Raw genomic sequence first — 23,171 nt, forward strand, 5'->3', positions numbered from 1 at the left:
AAATGCCCCATCTGAGAATAACTTTCAATTAAATAATTATAGCACAGTCATCAGGTATTTATAGGTGCCACCTCACAAGGTATATGAGCCATATAAAAATGGGCAAAACATTCAAGTACAAAGTGATATTCATTTTATTTACTGGAAATACCAGCATTAAAATATTTACTAAGCAACTCTTGGTTAGCATGCTATCAGACACCTCAAGTCTCAGTTACTAAGGAGGCTGATATCAGAAGTTCCATGGCAGTCTGAGCAATGGTTCAAAAATAAGGAAGGGTTGGAGAGTTGGCACTGTAGTCAAGTGCTTGCCAAATAATCCAAGAACTCAAGTTCAGATCACCAGAACCCATGCAAATGCTGAGCAGGCATGATGGCTTACTTTTAGTATTAGCCTCAGGGGGCAAAGACAAGGGACCTCCAAAGCAAATTAGCTACTAAGATTATCTATAGTGGCAATCTCTGGATCTGGTTGAGAGATCTTAGCTCAATAAGTACTACCCAGGACATATCCAAACATCAATCTCAGGACTCCAGGTGCACTTGTATCCACAATCATGCCCACACACATGCAGACACAAATGCACACACAGACATGAAAATGGAAAGAAAAAAAGAGAGAAGGGGAAAACTCTAATGATCTCCCAATACGTAGACACTGTGCAGAGATACAGAAATGATTACAACATGGTCCCACTTAGCCCCAAAATTTATTTCCCTCACTCCTCCCTAGTTCCAGAATGATACTATTTGCATTGTATTTTTGGCCATATTTAGAAACTACAGCAAAAAGAAATAGCTCCATTTAGAATACTGCTTCATAAGCCATAAGAACTTCAGAAGAGTTGAAAATCAAGAAAGAAAAACACTAAACTAGAAATACAAACATCCACAGTTGAATTATGATAACTATTCTTATAAATCAAATTTTTTTAACATCTCAACAAAACATTATTCCAATTCCTATGATGAGGCTCTAAGTAAAGACAGTCTAAAACATCTCTGAAGACACAACTTTGAAAAAAGGATCCAAAAAGGACAGAAAAGCTTTTCTTTCCTTTCTACAAGATATCATAGGAAAAAATGAACTCATTTTAAAGTATTACACACCATACTAACATAAGATTATTAATAAATAATTAATGAAAAGTTAATAATCACTATCCACTAAACAATCTTTGGCTTACACACTATGTGCACACTGGCGAGACAAACCTACCTGTGCACATGATTCCTCAGGTGTTTTGGCACTGACTGAGTAAAGTGCTGGGAGATCGAGTCGATGCACAGAGAACCTTTCTAGTGTATGCAGAAGTGCTGGAGCAAGGTGAGAAGTCTGACCTGAACCTCGTTCTCCAGACAGCAACAAACGAGGCCTGTAAGAAGTTGGCTGATGATATGGTGACCTGTAGACACAAAAATTATTTAAAAATTACATATTCTGTACATGGTCCACAACCATCTATAATGAGATCTGGTGCCCTCTTCTGGTCTGGCCTGCAGATAAACATGCACACAGAACAGTCTAAAAATAATAAATAAATCTTTTATTTTTTAATGTAATTAAGATGGATTTTAAGTTTCTAAATACAGGGTATTCAGGGCTTCATTTCACAGCATTAAAAAAAAATTTCTGGCTGGGTGGTGAAGGTGCAAGCCTTTAATTCCAGTACTCGGGAAGCAGAGGCAGGTGGATCTTTGTGAGTTGGATGCCAACCTGCTCTGTAAGAGCTAGTTCCAGGACAGGCCCCAAAGCTACAGAGAAACCCTGTCTTGAAAAACCAAACAAACAAACAAAAAATTATGGCCTAAAACAAAGACAAATGCAAATTCTTTTTTTTTTGTATTTTTAAATACATATTTGTGGGTGTATGTGTGGTGTGTGGGTATGAGCATGCAAGGCCAGAGGAAAATGTCAGAGATACTTTCCTTCTTTTACTACTTTCTACCTATGGCCTTCAAACAGGGCTTCTCACAAAACTGAAAGCTGGTCATTTCAGCCAGGGCTGCAAGCCAGCAAACTCTCAGAATCTGCTTGTTTCCTTTTAATGCCAGGTTTCACATTTGAAGGTTTTATTTTCTTTAAATACAGGTGTTAGGGACTCAAGCTCAGATCCTCATATTCTAATTACCACTCACTAGTTTGAGGTAAGCCTAGACTAACTACAATGTGAGTTCTAGGTCAGCCTAAGATACAAAGAGAGACTATGTCTCAAGAAAAAAAAAGAAAAGAAAGAAAGGAAGGAAGGAAGAGAGAAAAACAATAGGACACATAACATAGTCTCCTGAACACAGGGCCTAGACTTACCTGAATGGAACTTCAGTGACTTTAACTATGGTATTAATTATGTAAATGGAAGTAGCTATAATTTAGTATTTGAAAATTACTTTGTCTTAATTTAAAATTACATTGCATGCAAAATGTTTATTCATTATAGTGTACAGCAAAAGTTGCTATACACAGACAGTAAAAAGATAAAAGCGAGTAGAAAAAGCAAATTAAAAGTATAAGCTAATGCTCTGATTAGAAAAAATGTCATTTGTTTAATTAATGAGGAATTTCTAATTCAAAATGTCTTTAGTAGCTTTGGAATCTCTAAAACCTCACCCGAAACTTATCAAAAGTTGAAGTACCATGGGTGGTGGTAAATATTTCTTAACGAGAAACAATGAGTTGATTCCAAAGGTAATAATCCTTCCCTACCACAACACCCACCTAAAAAAGAAAAAACCACACTACCTTTTTTTAAAAAATATATACAAACTAGCATATAACATTTTTCTTTTCAGGAAAAATGAACATTAGCTGACTAGCAACGTAATTATTCACACACACACACACACACTAAAAACTTTCCAGAATTATGTGTAGACAAAGAAAAACCCTTCAATAAACTGCACTGTGTTCTAAGCATAAGGCAAAAAAGTCATTCTAAACTAAAAGAAATTTAATATAAATACTCACATTGTAAAATGAAGATAAGGTTTAGTTATAGCAGCAGCTGGTGATTTCTTTGGTGATCCTGAGTGAGAACTCATCTCAAAAATTGATAAAGTATTCTCATCTTCACTATCATCTAAAATTAGAGTTTCTATATCTGTCAAAAGAAAAGCACAAGAATTGAATCTTACAAATTTGTGTAGTAACAATGCTAAAGCTAAAGAAAATGAGATTAAAAATCAAGTGGCATCAGCTAATATATTATCTAGTGAAAATAGAGATTAATTGGGCAAATTGATCAAGCTGTAGCATTTTAATAACTTATAAATATAAGTAACATGATTCAATCACCGTGATAAATTAGTCACATTTACTAAAAGCTGTAATTTGGGAGACTTAGCTGATTTAATAGTCTAGGAAAGAAATGGTGTCCTCATAAAACCCCTCCTGTGAGTTCAATTTGGACAAAACCAGCCTATTTCATATCCTGTTCAGGTAATAAGGCAGCTGAGCAAAGGCCAGCTCTTACAAAAGCAACAATTGCAAACTGACCTGTACTTTTGAAATGACATCATGTTTCAAGTAAAAACTTGCCTAATTAAGATGACATTAGGGTGGGGACAGTACTTTTATCCTAGCACTTGGGATGAAGAGGAACATGGATCTCTGGGAATATGGGGCAAGGTTGGCCTATATAGCAAGTTCCAGGCCAGGAAAGGCTACTTACTTAAACCTTTTCTTAAAAATAAATAATAAAGAAAGAAAAAAGAAAAATTGGGGGAGCTGGAAAGATGGTTCAGCAGTTAAGAATACTTACTGCTCTTCTGGAGGGCCAGAGTTAAGTTCCTAGCACCCATCTGTCAAGTAGCTAATAACCACTCGTATTCTAGCACCAGAGGATCCAATGCCTTCTTCTGGCCTCCATATAGCATACACACACACAGAAAGATAAACATATATAAAGATATTTTTTTTTCCAAGACAAGGAAAAAAAGCCTGTCCTGGAACTAGCTCTTGTAGCCCAGGCTGGCCTCAAACTCACAGAGATCCGCCCGCCTCTGCCTTCCGAGTGCTTGGATTAGAGGTGTGCACCAACACCATTCGGCTAAAATAAATCTTCTTTAAGATTTATTTATTATAAATTTATCTATTATATATGCAGTGTTCTGCCTGCATATATGCTTGCATGCCTGAAGAGGACACAAGATCTCATTATAGATGGCTGTGAGCCACCATGTGGTTGCTGGGAACTGAACTCAGGACCTCTGGGAAAACAGTCACTGCTCTTAACCTCTCTGAGCCATCTCTCCAGCCATGATATGAGATATTTGATTGTATTGTGTAAAGATACGTCACAGTGATTGGTTTAATAAAAAGTTAAATGGCCAATATCTAGGTAGAGAGAGCTCTGGGAAGAAAGGTAGAGTTGTCAGTCAGACAAAGAGGGAACAAGACATGCAGGAGGAGAGGTAAAAGCCACAAGTCATGGAGCAACATACAGATGAATAGAAATGGGTTAAGTTATAAGAGCTAGTGAAATAAGCCTAAGCTACAGGCCGAGCTTTCATAATTAAGAAGTCCCTGTGTCAAGATTTGGGGGTTGGTAGTCCAAGAAAGCCTGCTATACAGCCTCTATAAAAATAAATCTTTAAAAAGAAAATGCATTCTGCATACTGATCTTGCAGAGGACCTAAATTTAGTTTCCAGCACCCACATCAAGCAGCTCACAACTGCCTGTAACTTGGGCTCCATGAAGATCCAACAGTTCTGGCCTCTGTAGGCAACTGCCTTCAAGTGTACATACCCACATACAAACATATACTTAAAAATAAAATCTTTAACAAACACATACATACACAAACACCCCCCCAAAAAAAAGTTATAAAGTCAATGTCCACTCAGAGTTAAAAGTGCACCCATTCAAGCAGCACTAGTCACTCCATGGGCCTGAAGGTTACCACTCAGTGAACGAAGTATAACAAACTTTTCCACTAAGAATACATCACTTATGTCTATCAAAAGTGCCACTGCAATCAATGAATGCAGTGCTCTATGTGTAAAAGATAAAGAACTGAAATTGGCAGAAATCAGCTGTGGTCACAGTACAGTACACCTATGATCTCAACTACTCACAATACTGGGACTGGAAGAATGCTTGAGCCCAGGAGCTCAAGGCCAGTCTGGGTAGCACAGGATGAACCTATGCCAAGGTTCAAAGAAAGAGGGTGTGAGGGGAAGAAAAGGAGGGAGGGAATAAATCATACACTTCCAAAACAAAAGAATAGAATGTTTGATAAAAAATAAGATACAGGACTGGGGAGACAGCTCAGTGGTTAAAGTGCTTGCCATGAGTTCAACCTCCAGAACCCACATAAATACCATGTGGGTTTGGAAGCCGTACTATAATCCCAGCCTCAGAAAGCAGAAACAAAATCCACGGAGCAAGCTGGCTAGCAAGACTAGACAATCTCTGGTTTGACTGGGACTCTGCATCAATGAATTATGTAGCGGTACAATTAAACATGATTCCTGACATCAATCACATGGTTCCAGAAGAACAAGCACAAACATGCATGTGAACCCAGCAGAGAACATTACACGTAGTAATACACACATGAAAATGGAAAAAGAAAAATGTTTAAATGCTTTAAAAGCTAAACATTTAGGAAAATTAATAGTTTAATTTGGGAAATAACTAAAAATTGATATCACACACAAGGAAAATATTCATGTGTAGGAAAAATATTCATGTGTTAAAAAAAACCAGAAAATACAAATAATTGTAAAAGACAAGTATTATTTGAATAAAATTTAGTTGTTATCTTCCACTAATATATACCATTTAGGTTTATTGGTTAGAAGTAAAGTATACTTTACACTTATCAAAATAAAAGTATATTTACAACCGGATGGTGGTGATACACACCTTTAATCCCAGCACTCGGAAGACAGAGAGGCAGGCAGATATCTGTGAGTTTGAGGCCAACCCGGTCTACAGAGCTAGTTCAAGCATAGCTAGAGCTGTTACACAGAGACACCCTATCTTGAAAAAAGAAGAAAAAAAATGTATATGTACAAAGCCATACAATGGAAATTCTCAAACAGAGAAAAAGAGGCTTTCAAAATCTCTCAGAATAAATGAAAAGTTTCTTTTTTATATGAAAAATTTTAGGTAAACACACACACACACTCGTATGATGACTCTCATATCTCTAAAGTGAATCTCTGTCTCAGAAAAGACAAAAGGCATACACATTAGATAAACACATACACACCACAGCAGAGAGTCTGGGTCACGGGTATGCTCCAGGATAGCTATCCACATACTATCTGATAAATATCTGATAAATATTTAAAGAACAAAGTGTTCTATGTAGTATTTCATGCAATGTTTTCCTTTAAAAAAAAATTGCAGTCTTGGGCTGGAGAGATGGCTCAGAGGTTGAGAGCCATTCAGAAGTCCTGAGTTCAATTCCCAGCAACCACATGGTGGATCACAGCCATCTACAGTGGGAGCTGATACCCTCTTTGGCATAAAGTCATACATGCAGATAGAGCACTCATATACATAAAATAAATAAATCTTAAAAAACAATTATAATCTCTGAAAAATATATTTATAATGACAGTTAAATTTAATATTTATGTTTTACAGAATATATTCATTTGATATTCATTATATAATGCCAATTATTTTTAATGTTATTATAATTCTTTGAACAAATTTTTATTTTCAATTTTCTATTTTATATCTAAACTACACCGCAAATAAAGGGGAAATTTAAAATAATCAAAATACATTATTTCATACTAGGAACACAACTTTACAGTGAGTCCTAGGCCAGTCAGGATTACATAGTGAGACCCTGTCTTAAACAAACAAATAAAACTACTACTTCCCCTTCAAACTTAATAGATCTTATTTGATCTCAACATAAACCTAAATTTCTTTCTTTCTTTTTCTTTTCCTTTGAGATAAGGTTTCATGTAGTCATGCTGGTCTTACCCTCCAAATGACCTCAAACTTCTGATCCTGCTTCCTCCTTCCTCCACCTCTCCAGCACTGGGATTACAGGTGTACACTACCATGTACAATTTACACAAAACTGAGAACTGAATCAGGACTTCAAGCAAGCTTGACAAGCATGCTTCTCATTGACTTATATCCCCAGCACAAATTTTTCCCCCCATGAAAATGGGTGACTGATTAAAAAGGTGCTCTGATTTAATCTCAGGTCAAAAATCTAATTAATTTTGAAGCTTAAAAATGTAAAACCATGGACAATCAGGTTGTAGTGACATTTTACTTATGTTTTAACAAACAAAGCTTGCCTTCAGATCAGAGTACATACTAAGCCACTAGAGGCCAGGCAGTGGTGTCACACTGCCTTTAATCCCATGACTTAGAAGACAGAGGCAGACAGATCTCTGTCAATTCAAGGCCACCCTTGGCTACAAGAAATTGATCCAGTCTACAAGAGAAACAGCTCACAGAAAGGTGACCCCAGCACTTGGGAGGTAGAGAAAGAAGTGATATGACTGGGAGAAAGGAATGTAAGATGGGAGGAAACAGGAGCTCATTGCAGCCTGAGGTTTGGTGGAGACATTTGCAGTCTGAGGATAGATCCTGAGGTCTGAGGAGACAGTCTGAGGACAAGGTCGCCTGCTTGGTCTGAGCATCAATAGAGGTAAAAGTATCTCTAGTGAAGAAACGTTCATGGCAACCACCATATACAGGCAAAATGCGAGTTATGAAACAGTGATGACTGAAAGAAATGAAGTTCTAACTAATCTTATGAGGACACTTTTTTCTTATTTTCACAATATAAACAGTAGTTTACAGTACCTTCTTTCCTGTCGCTCTGGCTAATTTCTGCATGAGGAAATACTTTTTGCAGAACTGCTAAGATGTTGTTGAAGCTTCTTTCTAGTAATGGCCTTATAATAGGGGACAGTGCCTGTCCTGAAGACATCACAGCACGTTGGGAAGCAGGCACAATGTTCTGCATCGCATGGTAAAAGTCTTGGGCACTGAGCACTATCGAGGAAACATCCAGCTGCAGTTTATGACTGCTAGCATAGATTTGAGGGTACCGCCTCCGAAGGGCAATCAGGGCAGCTTCAGTACACAGGGCCTTGATGTCAGCTCCACAGTAGCCTAATGCACAAAAGAAGAAAAGCAACAAAGTTAAGTTCTAAGTACTATTATAGTTTGCTAATGCATATACCTCTTTTTAAAATAATGACACAAGTCAGCAATTATACAGTACTTTATTAGCAAAATTAACACTTTAAAATTATCTGATAAAAATGTTCACATAAGGGCTAAGTACTTAAATATGAAAATGCTTGTATTTTAATTTAACAAAAATATAAATTAATAATATTAATACAAAAAGTCCTATATTATGTGTCAAAAACCGCTGACTATAATATACAGCTTTCTTCAGCACAAGTTTTCAAAGAATTACAATTTCATTTCAATCTTTCATCACTATTCTTAGTCAGTACTTTAACCTAATGCTATATCACTGAACACATCTTTAAACCTTCTTTGATTTTAGTTTGAGATGAAACCTCACTAAATTGTCCAGCTAGCCTTAAGCTGAAACTTGTGATTCTCCTGCTCTGGCCTCCCAAGTACCTGGGATTACAGGCATGTGTCACCACTCCTGGCTTATTTTTTCTAACATTACTAATTCCTAAACACATGAAAAAATGGCACAAAGGAATGTATAAGCAGAGGGTTCAAAACCTCATAATTCACCGTGAGATCTGCATACAGTGAATAGCAGTTAACATTCAGCTACTCACAGCACTGCAATCCACCCACCAGCTCCACAGGCTAAAGGAATTAAGATTTAAGAAAAGTTTTCCAGTTTCTCCACACTAACTATCATCATATATCTATTTAATCCTAATAAACATATACTTTTAAAAAATAAAAAAAACACATGATCTGCTAAAGGCCCCTGTTGTAAAAGAGAAAAACAGAAAGGGAGGGAGGAAGGATCCTTCAGATTAGCCACAAACTTAATTAAATTAAGTTTCAGTTGGTCACATTTATCTGTCAGGCCAGCAGGGGGAGGCATTTGAAAACGTTAGAGAGACCATTGTGCCCTAACCTCAGGCACTACTTCTCCATTAGTAAATCTTTAAAGTATATTTTTCTTCGACATACAATTGTTACAGTCTTAAAACAAAATGAATAGAGAATACTTGTATCGTTTTAAAAAAAGGAAAATAAACACAAATAAGTGATTTTGTAAAAAAAAAAAAACCTACCATCATCAAATAAGAACAACCACATTTCTGTTTCTTATAAACATCCGCACAGTTAATGAGCATGCAGAGGTTTTCTTTACAAAGAGGCTCAAGTTAACAATGAAAGCTCAGAGGCCAGTAAGATGAACCAGCAACTACAGAATTAGCCACAAATTCTCCAAAAACATAAGATTCTGTGGTTGCCATAATATCATGCTAATTATATACAACAGCAATATACTATTCATTCTCTCCTAATCTAGTCCACATAAATGAGTTTATTAACAATAACAGACCCCATCATCTAAAGTAAATTTTCAGTAGTTTATCACAATCAATAAAGTAGGAAAGATAAGAAATATTTTCTTTACATTTGCTTGTGAGAAAGTGTTACAGACTTCTATGGTTCTCAACTTAAAAAAATCATCAGAATGAACAACAAAATGGAAACATAAATACAAACTCTCAGGCCCCACAACAGTGAATTACAGTCTCTGAGGGCTTAAAATTTTACGTCTGTATTTTGGGAAATGTTTAGAACCAGTCACTTAATACACGCTTCACTAGATTCAAATACAAAAGAATCAAACACTACGAATCACGGCTAAAATTACTGGGCTCTGGATAAACAGAGGCTTCCTAGATAGGCTCTAGTCCTGCTGCATTCATAGCACATATTTGTTCTCTCCAGAGTGTGCTGGTTTAGAAAACAGATGAGGCTGGAAGTATATTACAACCTTCTAAGAGTTAAAAGTTGATTTGTAAAAAAGAAGCACCCCTTCTCATAATCCAGACTCCACCACTGTTAAGCAATGCTCGACTGAACACAAATAGGTAGAAGCGAAGGAAAACGATTCATTTGTATTACTATCAAGTTCCATTTTTTTCTGAAGACTGAAAGAAGGGTCAAAGTTTTCTTTCTTCCTTCCTTCCTTTCTTTTAATGGTATTTTGAGACAGGGTTTCTCTGTGTAACAGCTCTGGCTATCTTGTAACTCACTCTGTAGCCCAGACTGGCCTTGAAATCATAGAAATTCACCTGCCTCTGTCTCCTAAACACTGGAATTAAAGGCATTCGCCACCACCACCTGGCTGAGGCTTTCCTAAACAATTTCAAACAAAATGTAGGCCCACAATACAGATTATTTTATAGACATGATTTCTTTGTTTTAAGCCTCTCATTAAAAATAAATAAAAAATAGTTAATCATTTTACTAGTTATAAGTTCCTATTACTTGTGAAAACATTCTTGATATCATCCTTTTTTTCTTTACTACTTAAAAAAAATACCTGATATACATGTAAAAACCTCCAAGTTATTTCAAGGTAAAAGTTACCAAACTCATAGTCTATAAAAGGCCAACTATCCTTGCAGATGAAATTCATCAAGATTTCAAAATCTTTGCTTAGGCATAAATTTCACTGAACTGAAACCATACATGTTGAAACACATTTGGGGTATATAAAGTAATATTCAAAATTATTTTAATATTTATTATTATTCTATTCCTACTTTAAGACCTGCATTTGACTATTTTTTAACATGAACTGGTTTCTTAACTGAAATAAATGCCAAAAGTGAACACATAGTCATTTAATTACAATGGATTTTTAAGTCACTCTCCAGGAAGCTAATACACAGATTTACATACTATACTGCCACCCCATGGAAAGGGGAAAGGCAAGAGAAGTTTTTCAGTCCAGTAAGAAATTATATCATAAACATTTTTTAAAGACCAAATACAAGCTAAAATAGATTACTTGGAAAAGGGAGGAGTACTGATTGACTTTTGGAAGCAAATGGAAACTAAGACTCTAATATTTAGGCTGAAGGATTAAACTGCAGTGTGTCATCTCAAATGGAAGGTAAGAAATAGAAAGGGGTTTTAGAATAGCTTCTCTCAGCGATTTCTAACTTCCTGAAGACTTATGTATACTTCAGTTAAGGATCATTCTGTGACAGATTCACAGAAAAAAAAAAATCTACAAAATTTCCCCAGTATGATCTGAACTCTAATACCATAATATAATAAGTAGTAGGGGATAAATCTCTCAAAAGGGGAAAGACTGGTTTTTGTTTTGTTTTTAACCAAGTACCACCCTCTCCCATAAAGCAGCACAAGGCTTTGCAAAGATCAAGCCAAATTTACATGAAATGGGTTTGGCGCATGCTCTCTTATACCAGGCAAAGCTTAAACTGAAGTAGTGCTGGAGAGATTTACGTTTTCTCCTCACCAGAAGATGTCGAGGTCTTTGTGGTTCAAAAGCTGAGGGATGCTGCTTCGGAGATGGAAGTCCCTGTGGATGAAGAGGATAATTCGGATGTAGCTAACTGAATGGACTAATGTTCTATTTAAGTTTTAATTATTTATTTGATAGTGGATCACAATGATTTTTTTTTAACTAAGCTGTTCTTTAGGTTTTGGTAACTTTAAAGTTTTCCCAGTAGATGTTATTAGTGAATTTATTTGAGGGATTTCTTCATAACGCTTAAAATGTTCATGGAGACAGGTAGTTTTTGCTTGTTTATTGTTTTTTATATTTTTCAGAGTCTGAAAGGAAAACATGAACCAGGTTTGGTGCATGCTCTCTTGCCAGAAGGAAGGGAAATTTCCTTTGTGTATATTCAGCTACTTACTACTGATCTCTTATTTCGAACCTAATTAGTAAGAAAGACGTGAGTTCCATCTCCTGTGGTTATAAAGCTCTCATCCTTTTAGGATAGTAAAGCTTATTTACTCTGTGGGTAAGGTTTTCCACTCTGATAAATTCAAATTAAATTGAAAAGTTTTATATTTGAGGCAATACTGGTGAATACCAGTAAATATTTTGACAACTCCTCCCACCCAACTTCTTTCTAGATCATAGGGCTATTTCTGAGCCCATTCGTCCTGTCCATAAAGCATAGGAGACTGCAGCCCTGCCATCTAGATGGGCCTTTTTTCTCTTAAGTTTATTTCTGCTGGTAAAATTTCTAGGATGGGATAATTTCTAAAAGGAGACACAGTAGCACTATGTAGGTAGGATATTCAGCATTCAGTGGAAGCCATGTTACTTCTAAGCTTTGTTCATCAAACACCTGATATGAAAATTCAACTAAAAAGTGTTCAAACTTTAAAGTGAAATATTTCTCTAATTTCTAAATATGAATGCAGAGCCATCTGTCACACAGTTAAAGACATAACTGTAATTCACATTTCAAAATCAGGGGAAGGGGTGCTGAGCAGAACAGGCAATGACAGTCAGAATTCAAATAGGAGCACTCACCAACACATTTTTCTGCCAATTCTCCTAAAAAAGCGTCAGACAGCTTTGGATTCCAGTCCCTGGTGTGGATCTGTAAGATGTGTTTTCTGGCCTAAGAAGAAGAGTACAGTGGCATAAGACAGCACTGACTTTGTGTACCAGCTGCAACAAATTCTGACTGCTACCCCACACCAAGTTGCTGTTTGTTTTAAAAGAAACTTTAACACCTTAACATTCACGTCAACCCATGAGTTATAAAACCTAAAGTTTTGTCTCTGTTTCACAAGTTGAGACAGATAATGTTCTAAGAGGAAAAGAAACTTCAGTGGTGGCATAAAACAATAAAAAAATCACTAACATGTGACAAAAATTTAAAACAAAGTTTTTACTTTCCTACCATACCATTTTTAAAATTTTATTATTATCATTATTAAAGGGTAGGTAGGGGTTTGCATACAAATGTCACACAATAGAAAAACTTTTAGAGTCATTTTATTCTGCCTATACTGGTAGGGTCAAAATCTGTGTTTAACCTGTTTTTAGATGTTTCAAACTGATACTTCTCTGTATCAAAGCAGAAGTACCCACTTTGGCCCTATAACCTACAATTAAGTCCGCCTCTAAGCATTGACACATTCCTGGCAGCTGAACCTGGGCAATGAAAGTGAGACTATATCCAACCCCCAACCCCACCCCAAGGTTCAGGGAACATCAGAGAAGAAGGGGAGAGGGGCTGGCAAATAGCTCAGGGGTTAAGAGCACTGGCTGCTCTTCTAGAGGAACTGGGTTCAATTCCCAGACCCTGTCAGTATGGTGGATCACAACTGTCAGTAATTCCAATCCCAGAAGATCTGACATCTATACTCACACAGGCATACAAGTATTCACACTCACATGTAAATAAAATAGTTTAAAGAAAGAAAGAAGAAGAGAAGGGGTGGAAAGAATGTAAGAGTGACAGGCCGAGTGCTGTGAAATGCTATTTACTAACATGATAAAGCTATCACACTCACAGGACCTGCAAAAGATCCAGCCAGTCAAAACTGCAGTAAGGATGGAACGGTGCTGCATAAAGCCACACCCTAGCTGAGGAACAACTGGTAGCTGATTATGGAGGGAAAATAATTTTTTCTTGGGAGTGTGGCCTCTGGTAGGTTGTCCATAGTCCAGTGGATGACCCTAAACCCATTTATTTTGTGTATAGGGGCAGCACTAAGTCAGTTAACTCGGTGAGATACTTTTTAAAAGTGTGCAAGGGGCCTGAGAGAACATGAAATTGGGAGAATGGGTCGCCAGGATGTGAGAATCCAGGACAATCTGAAGGCAGAAAATGGTGGGTGAATACGAACAAACATATTGTATGGAAGTATGAAGTTCTCAAAGAATAAGTTAAAAATATGTTTAAAGAAAGTTAGAGGGGCTAAATATGCTATTCTGACAAAGGTAAACCTGGTGCCATTTTAAAGTCTTTAAATTAGCTTGTGGTCAGGCAGTGACAGCACACAATTTTCTGCCCCAAGTACTTGAGAGAGAGAGGCAGGTGGATCTCTGTGAGTTTAAGAACAGCCTGGTCTACAGAGTGAGTTACAGAACAGTCAGGGCTGGGGAAACCCTGTCTAAAAAACAAAACAAAACAAAAACAAAAAACAAAAAACAAAACAGAACAAAAAAAAAAAGCAGTGACAGGTGGTTATGCAGACAGATGTCAAACTGAGGTATCAAGCTATTCTACAAAAAGGGTATCCTTTGCTTTTCTATAGTGCTAATTACCAAGGTATCTATCTACATCTAAGTACATAAAACAGACAATTCACATACAACAATATACATTAGCACACAATTATCTCCACTTATGAGTTCTCATGGAAATTTAAGAAACAAATTAAAGAGTGGTAGTGGTGGCACACGCCTTTAATCACAGCACTAGGGAGGCAAGGCAGGTGGATCTCTGTGAATTCAAGGCCAGCCTGGTTTACAGAATGAGTTCTAGGACAGGCTCAAAAGCTACACAGAAAAATCCTGTCTCGGAAAACCAAAAGAAAAAGAAACAAATCAAGACTAATAATAAAAATTTCAAGTACCATTAAGAAAGAAAAACTTTATAACATAGTAAGTAACATTTTCTATAATAAATGACAATAGTATTCTGTATTAAGGGAACATTCTTGAAATACTTCAAATATAATAAATAACATTTACTGCATTTAATTAGCTAGAATTCATATGTTAAGTATAAAAATTTTGGCACAGGATATTTATGGACATATTTTTGGAGAGGGGTGGCAGAAGAGATGGCACACCACTCCTTTCGAGGACCCAGGTTCAGATCCCAGCACCTACACAGTTACTTATACCACCTGTTATTTCAGTTTCAGGGGACCCAGTACCCTCTTCTGGCCTCCACAGGTACCAGGCATGTCTTATGTCTCAGCCCTAAAATGCTAGGGATATGGGCAGATTTAACAAGGAACGTAACACGGGATTTTATTTTTTTAAGTATTAACTAAGATAGCCCAAAAGTAAAAAATTAACAATGAAAATATAACCTTCAAAATATATGTTTTCTAACTGAGTTACAAAGTTTATTTGTGTGTGTATGCATGCATGTATGTATGTGTATACTGTGTACACACAAACACACACAACAACAACAAAAAAAATAAAACCACTTTTACCCTTTGATCAGGCAGGTTGAAAAGAAATTCTCTGTCAAAACGACCAGGTCTCCTGAGTGCAGGATCTATAGAGTCAAGTCTATTTGTAGCACCAATAACAACAATTTCACCTCTATTATCTAATCCATCCATAAGAGCAAGGAGGGTTGACACTATAGAGCTGTTGGGGAAAAAAAAAAGTCCACGATATAATGAAAAAAAATGTAAACATTATGCTAAAATAATTGAGTATTAACTATTAATACAATAATCGTACCACAATACATACTAATACAATACAGAAAAATCAATATTGAAAATGCAACAGACATCTAAACCATAGCAATAAAAGAGTGAGGATATAAAAAAGAGAAAGCAAAGATAATATTGAAGTTAAAATTTGATCAGGATGTGCAACTCCATGACAAAGTCCAGGAATTAGAGACCAGACTGGCCAACATATCAAGACTATCTTAGAAAGGAAGGAATTAAAATCAAAACAAAAGCAAGTCAAAGAACACTTGCTTTGCATACACAAAACCCGGATTCAATGCGCAGAATTACAAAATATAATGGCCAGATGACTCAGTGAGTAAAGTCATTTGCCAGTAGGCCTGATGATCTGAGTTTGATCTCCGGGACCCACATGATGGCAGGAACTGACACCTGAAAAGTTACACACTTTCCCAAGCATGCCATGGCATGAACACGTGTACACCACAAAATAAATAAATGTAATAAAAAAATCTTAAGTTATGTAAAACTTTCCTGCATTAAAAGTTGTAATCAAGAACATGAAATGGTCAGACAATGGTGGCACACGCCTTTAATCCCAACACTCGGGAGGCAGAGGCAGTTAAACCTTGTGCGTTTGAGGCCAGCCTGGTCTATAAAACAAGATCCAGGACAGCCAGAACGGCTACACAGAAAAACCCTGTCTCAAAAAAAAAAAAAAAAAAAAAACAGAAAACATGAAATAAGGAGGCTGGAGAGATCAGTTAAGAGCACTGGCTGCTCTCCCAGAAGACCCAATTTCAATTCCCAGCACCCACATGGCAGTTCACAACTGTCTGTAACTCCAGTTTCAGGGAACTGGGACCTGGCACTCTTACACAGATATACATGCAGGCGAAATGCCAATGCACATGAAACAAGAAGAAATAAATCATTAAAAAATGCTTTAAAAAGGAGTGTGAAAATGGCAATCCAAGAAAACAAGAAGCTATTTGAAAATTATATATTTAATGAAAGTCTAAAGTCAAAATATGTAACTATAATAAATGATCAATGCAAACAGTGAAATCTAAATATAGGCAAAGAATTTTAAAAGCAATTCTCCAAAGATGGCATACAAAGGGCATATCATTAAACCAAGCATATGGAAATCAAACCAAATTAGGTACCACTTTAAACCACTAGAACTACTATAATTAGATAAAAAAGTATTGGTGAGACTTAGGAAATTCATAACGTTCACACATTGCTGGGTAGTAGTATAAAACGGGGTACCTTTGGAAACTAATACAACAGATCTTCAACTATTTAAGAGCTACCAAATGACCCAAAAACATACACAAGGAAAAAAATTATATGTGGATATTCAGATCAATATTATTCAGAATAGTGCAAAAGTCAGAGCAAGTGAATAGTCACAAATGAGTGGATAAGTAAAGTGTGATACATGCACAGACTAGATTATGTCAATAATGAAGCAAATCAGGCTGCTATCTCAACACTCAGGAGGTTGAAACAAAAGGATCGCCAGTTTGAGGACATCCTGGTTACACAGAGTTTTGCAGGCAAGACTCATCTACAAAGTAAAAACTCTATCCTCAGTGACATCCATTCAAGAAAATGATGAACTGATACAACATAGATAAAGTTTGAAAATACTGCTAACTGAAAAAATATGGACAAAAGGTCCAAACATTGCAGAATCATATTTACATAATATCTAGACTAGGCAAACTTACAGAAACAAAAAGTAGAGTGGTTTTTTAGTGAAGGGAATTTAACAAAAAGGCTGAGAGGAATGTCTGAAGAAAACAAGGTTTCTGAGATTATAGAATATTATAAAACTGTGTGGTGGTAACAGAACTCTATAAAGATTCTGAAAGTCAATGAATTGTACCGTTTAAGTACATGAACTGCATGGAGAGATGGCACAGCAGTTAAGAGCACTTACTGCTCTTGCAGAGGTACTGGGTTCAATGTCCAGTATCCACAAGGCAGCTCACAATCGACTGTAACTACAATTCTGGGAGATTCACCACTTTCTTATGGCCTCAAGGACACTGGGCACACATATGGTACACATACATACATGCAAGCAAAAAGGAAACACACATACACATAAAAATAAATAAATCTTAAATAACAGGTAAAATCAGATGTGGTGGTACATGTCTAATTCCAGCAGTCAGTTGGGAAATGGATACAAAGAAATTCAAGTTCCTGGCCAGCTTAGGCTACAGCTATCAGAAAACAATAGAGAGCAAGAGAAATTCTCAGCAGAGAGAGTGCTTTAAGTCCTTGGAAACCAAGAACTAATACCCAAAGGTTGTCTGTGATCTGTGTACGTGCAGAGTGGATATAAATGGAGCAAACTTGAGAACTAGAGCATGGTAGTGCGTGCACACAGACATAAATAATCAGGGGCCTGAGGAATGTTTCAGTCCAGAAGGTTGAAATTAGCCTGGACAACAAAAAGTAGTCTAGTTTTATAGAAAAATATTTGAAAATAATTTAAATTTACAGTGGTAGGGTAAAAGTTTACCTCCAGCCGTGTACGAGTATCTACCTTCAATCCCAGCATTTGGGAGGCAGATTTGTGACTTCCAGGAGGTGGAGCTCTGCGATTTTGAGACCAACCTCCTCTACATAGTTCCAGTACAGTGAGGGGTATCTAAAAAGACCGTCTTGGGGAAGGAAAAATTAAGTGCCTACAAAAGGCCCTAGTTTTGATCCCTAGAATGGGGAAGGGTTACAGCAGTGTATTTTCAGTACAGAGCAATTGTGGGATTATCTGTTCCACTGTCTGAAAATGCATGGCATCCCTGAATTCTAACAACAGTGTTCTTAGTTTGTCAACTGTTCTCACTCCTATTCTTTATTTTTACTGCTGAAACAATTTCTGAAATACACAAACCACGTCAAAATTAATTTTCCTTCCCAAATACACTATTCTAGCTATGTTTAAAAAAATTGTAAACAAAATCAAAAGCCAAAGCTTAGGAAATCCATGCTTTCTGTTTTCTAATTGATTTACTGAAAATTTATGATATAGGAATCTTACCCAGAAATAAAATGAGGCAGTATCTTTGAATTATAAATTTATGTTTAATCATCAGTCTGATTTGAATCTCAAATGACCCACGTAGGCTCATGTTGAGATGTTTGATCCTCAACTAATGGTACTGTTTCTTCTAGAAGTTTCCAGTCTCATTTTAAGATTTGTAATCCATTCTGAGTTGATTTTTTATAGAGTGGAAGTAGAGATAAAGTTTTACCTGAGGAAGTTCCTAGTACCATTTATTGAAATGTTTGATCACTGAAATGTCCTTTCTCAAATGTTTGATTTTAACTCTTCTGCTTGTTGGAAATCAGATGACTATAGATGCATTGTTTTATTTCTGGCATCTCTTTTCTATTCCAATAGTTTGTGTCTTTTTATAGCCAATAACAATCTGTTTGGGTTACTATGTTTCTATAGTATATATTAAAATTAGCTGTTATATTGCATCTAGTTTTCTATATCCACAGGATTTCTCTGACTACTAAGGGTGCTTTGTGCTTTCCTATCAATTTTAGGGATGTCTTAATGCAATTTTTTGAAGAACGTCAATGTATTTTGAGGGGAACTGCATTTAAGTGTAACTTGCTGTGGTTAGTATGGACATTTTAATAATACTAATCAATGACACTATCTATTTTTTCATTTCCATTTTGTTCTGTCTCTCCAAATTCTAATTATTTATATGTGTGTGTGTGTGTGTGTTTATGTGTCTGAACATGTGTATGTGTGTGCCTTTAGAAACCAGAAGAGGGGGAAACCCACAGATGGAGTTACAGATAGTTGTAAGCTACCCAACATGGGTGTTGGAAATCAATCTCTAGTGCTCTAGAAGAACATACAGTGGTCTTAACCATTCTCTCCAGTCCCTTCTTCAATTTCTTTATCGCAGTTTGTATTTTCATGTAGAACTCTTTTATTACCTAAGTTAAAGTAACTTGTAGGTACTTTGTTTATGTTGTGAAGCACTTGCTTTCTTGAAATTCATGGCAAGTTTAATACTAGTGTATAAAGTACTAAGTCAATTTTGTTTCCTTTATGTCAGTTTTGTATATCAATTTTGCTTCCCTTAACACTTTATTTATGGTAAGGGGAAAATGCATATCGCGGCATGCATATGGAGAACAGAAGACAACTTGGTGAGTTGTTACTTTCTGAAACAAAGCCTCATAGATACTGGGCCTGCCTCAAATACGGAGGCTGTCCTTGAACTCCTGCTCTTGCCACTACTCCTGAGTGCTAAGATTATACACATGCACCGCGATGCCAGACTACTTTGGTCAATCTAAAGTTTCTATGTCCTCCATGTTCAATTTTGGTACACCAAATGTTCAAAAAAAAGTTTCCTTTTTAGGCTTTCCTGTTAGCGTATATTTAACACTTGACCTTCAATATTTGTTTATTTGAAACTGCATTTATTTGATGATATTCCTTACTTTTTTCTGATTATTCTTAGAGTTTTATCAATATTACCAATAAAAGATCTTTTAACTCAAAGATCTTTTTTTATGTTTACAATTTTTCATTTATTACTGTTCTCACTATTACTTCTTCTTTTTACTAATTTTGTTTGGTTCACTCTTGTTTTTCTATGTCCACTAGATGCATCATTAAATTGTTTATTTAAAATCTAAATTTTATTTTGGGTTTATTGCAATAAATTGTCTTCAAAAGTATTGCTTTTACCATAGCTCTTAGGTTCTGATATATCATATATTTACTTTTGTTTGCTTTTTTTTTCTTTTAATCTACTCTGCTTCACTAATTGATTTTATTTTTTTAAAGATATTGGTATACATGTATATGCATGGGTATGGACAGTTATACACCAAAACATCTGAAAGTCAGAATAGGCACCCAACCCCTAGGAGCTGGAGTTGCAAGCAGTTCTAAATGCCTGGATTGTACCTTGTTTTTGGGGATCTGAACTCCAGGCCGCATGATTATCCACCAAGATGACTCAGTGTTATCTATCCAGGCCCCCACTTTCATTTATTTTGTGAAATCGCCTCTCTTCCTCTAATGCTAACTTTTATTTGAATTATTGGATTCCTCATTTGCAGGTTTTTTTTTTCACAAACCTTATTCCTTTGCTGAATTTCTCATTCATATCATGAATTATTTTCTAAACATTGTTGAGTTGTCTGCATTCACCTGAAGCTCATTCGGTTTCATTACATTCACTCTAAAGAATTCTTTCTCAATCACTTGCACTTCTATTTTTTTCCTTTGAGGTCTAGTACTCGACAGCTACTATGCTCAGCTGTCACTGTCACTTAACCACTTTTCCTGTGATTTTTTTGGTGAGCTAACAGTATCAATGTATTTGGCTGATCAAGTATTGCTGCCCTTTTATAAGTGGCAATCATAAAAGACAGTTTTCTTTGAAAATGTGACTCTAGATACCAGTTTGGTAAATTATGTAGGCTTTAGCTCTAGTACCACAGGGTCTCTCAATGGCTTCTTTTATGGAAATTAGTAAATTTAGATGTGGCTTATGGGCAAAGGGTCAAAAATCCTTCTGTCTCTAAATGCCACAAGAATAAAAAGGCATTCTAAAGTCAGATGTGAAGTACCCAAAAATATTGGTGCGCTCTCTGAGGTTCCAGAAACATGCAAAGCAGATATTTTCCCAAGACTGGTGGCAGGTTCTTGGGTCCAACAAAGGCTCCAATGAACAAAACTGGTACATGGCACTCGACAGAGAAGGATGACATGGCTTGAGATAACTATGTGGATACTGGGACTGGAGTGATAGATTAGAATCTTGGACAGACTGTGACAGGAACCTGACTGACAAAGAGCCTGAAGGAAAAGAAGTGAAATAAGGTCACCATACCAAAACATACCTGGTTAATCAAAACACCATTTTGTGGTAAATAACTGTATTTGTGAATTAGACACCTTTCTAAATAATCAATGTATCAAAATAAAATAACAAGAGTGGGATGAGTAAAGTGTTCACTGTGCAAGCACGCACATAAAACGTGACATGAATGGCAAAATGAGTTCATAACCTCAGTTCCGGGGCGGGGGGATAAGGAGCAATTCAAATTCTCACATATTACAGGAACAGAACATAGGACTGTGGAGCCGGAGAGGTGGCTCCATGGGTAAAAGCACTTGACACAAGCCTAACCTGAGTTCTATCCCTAGAACCCACAAGCTAGGAGAGAAGCAAGCACCCAAAAGTTGTCCTCTCATCTGAACGAGCACACACACAATAAATAATAAAAGCTATTTTAGACATTTACCCCCCCAAAAAGTATAATACACATTCATATAAAGTCATGAATACAGTATTCACAGTAGGACTATCACAGAATAAAACCAAAAGCAACCAAATCACTATCAGATTGTAAATTAACCCTGTGTTGAGTGAAAGAACCTCTAGAAAACAGGATACATTTTAAAATTCCTGTAAGTTTTAAAGTGTTTACCTAAGGGCGAAAACCAAATACTACATCAATAAGTAAAAAGAAATCAATATAGTCAGTACAGGAAAACCCACCTGTGGATCTGGTCTTGTCTACTAGAACGAACTGGAGCTAATCCATCTATTTCATCAAAAAATATTATAGAAGGCCTCATCAAATATGCCTAGTGAAGAAAAATTTAAATTACTTAATTTTTTGCTTTTGAATTTAACTTTATATTTCCTGGAAAAGGGACATAAAAACAAACAGGACAACATGCAGCAAGTATTTAAAAGTACACAGTGGGGCTGAGGAATATAGCTGAAGGGTAGATCATTTTCTTAATGTTTACGAAAACCTGGGTTCAATCCTTAGAATCAAAGATCAAAGCAATAAGAACAAACAACAACACAGTAAAAAGGAAACAGCAGCAGCAGAGTCAGCTACGAGGTATCCCACAGACCACAACCACTATTTTCAGGCATTTGTTTAGCTTTTCTTTTAACAATAAAAACTGAATTCAAGACTTCACAGATGTTAAGAATCTACTCAACCACAATCCACACACTGTCCAGTCACTAACACTTTTTTTTTAACATATCAATATATCTAAATAGGCTTTCATATAAATACTTAATATTTGCTGCTTTCATTTTTAAAAGTCATAATTATAAGCAAGTGTTTAAAAAGAGAAACAAACATTCCATCAAGCCCTACTTACCCAAGAAAACTATGAAATTGTAGTAATAAAGCAAATATAAATAATCTCTATAATTTAGGGTACAATCTTAACTGAGACCTACATATCTCTATCTCTAGCATATTTCTAGCATAATGTAACCAAAAGTTCTTTCTTTTTTCTTTTTTGTTTTTTTTGGTTTTTGAGACAGGGTTTCTTTGTGGCTTTGGAGCCTGTCCTGGAACCAGCTCTTAGAGCTCAGGCTGGCCTCAAACTCAGAGATTCGCCTGCCTCTGCCTCCCGAGTGCTGGGATTAAAGGCGTGCGCCACCACCGCCCAGCTGACTAAAAGTTCTAATAGCCAAAAAGTTTTAACTTTTAACTCACTAGAAAACATGTGAGCATTCCCATGAATTCTTCACTCTTCTATTACCGGTATTTTACACTTTTCAGTCATTATTTTTCCTTCAATTATTCAGATGGCTTGTCTGAATTAGCATTAGACACTGAACACAAGGGTATCTAGATCTTACTTATTCCTCTTTCTATTATCTAGAAAACAGCAATTTTGACACACTTTTTTCTTAAGACATAATCTCACTATATAGCCCTGACTGTCCTGAAACTTGCTATGTAGACCAGGATGACCTCAAACTCACAGAGATTCACCTATCTCTGCCT

General features: G+C 36.2%; 1 protein-coding gene across 4 annotated transcripts in view; it reads right to left on the minus strand.

Moving 5' to 3' along the window:
- The window catches only part of Atad2b (ATPase family AAA domain containing 2B), a 146,666-nt gene that overhangs the window by 66,671 nt on the left and 56,824 nt on the right, over positions 1 to 23,171 (minus strand). For all 4 annotated transcript variants that reach the window (XM_085690878.2, XM_085690877.2, XM_085690876.2 and 1 more), the window contains exons 13-18: positions 21,908 to 21,996; positions 15,126 to 15,285; positions 12,472 to 12,562; positions 7,788 to 8,099; positions 2,966 to 3,098; positions 1,220 to 1,406 (exon numbers count right to left, since the gene is read on the minus strand). In XM_085690878.2, the coding sequence (XP_085547004.1) occupies positions 1,220 to 1,406; positions 2,966 to 3,098; positions 7,788 to 8,099; positions 12,472 to 12,562; positions 15,126 to 15,285; positions 21,908 to 21,996 (972 nt within the window). The remainder of the gene's footprint in view (positions 1 to 1,219; positions 1,407 to 2,965; positions 3,099 to 7,787; positions 8,100 to 12,471; positions 12,563 to 15,125; positions 15,286 to 21,907; positions 21,997 to 23,171) is intronic.

This window comes from Myodes glareolus, chromosome 6 (assembly GCF_982192425.1).
Source record: "Myodes glareolus chromosome 6, mMyoGla1.1, whole genome shotgun sequence".
NCBI classification, from domain to species: Eukaryota; Metazoa; Chordata; class Mammalia; order Rodentia; family Cricetidae; genus Myodes; species Myodes glareolus.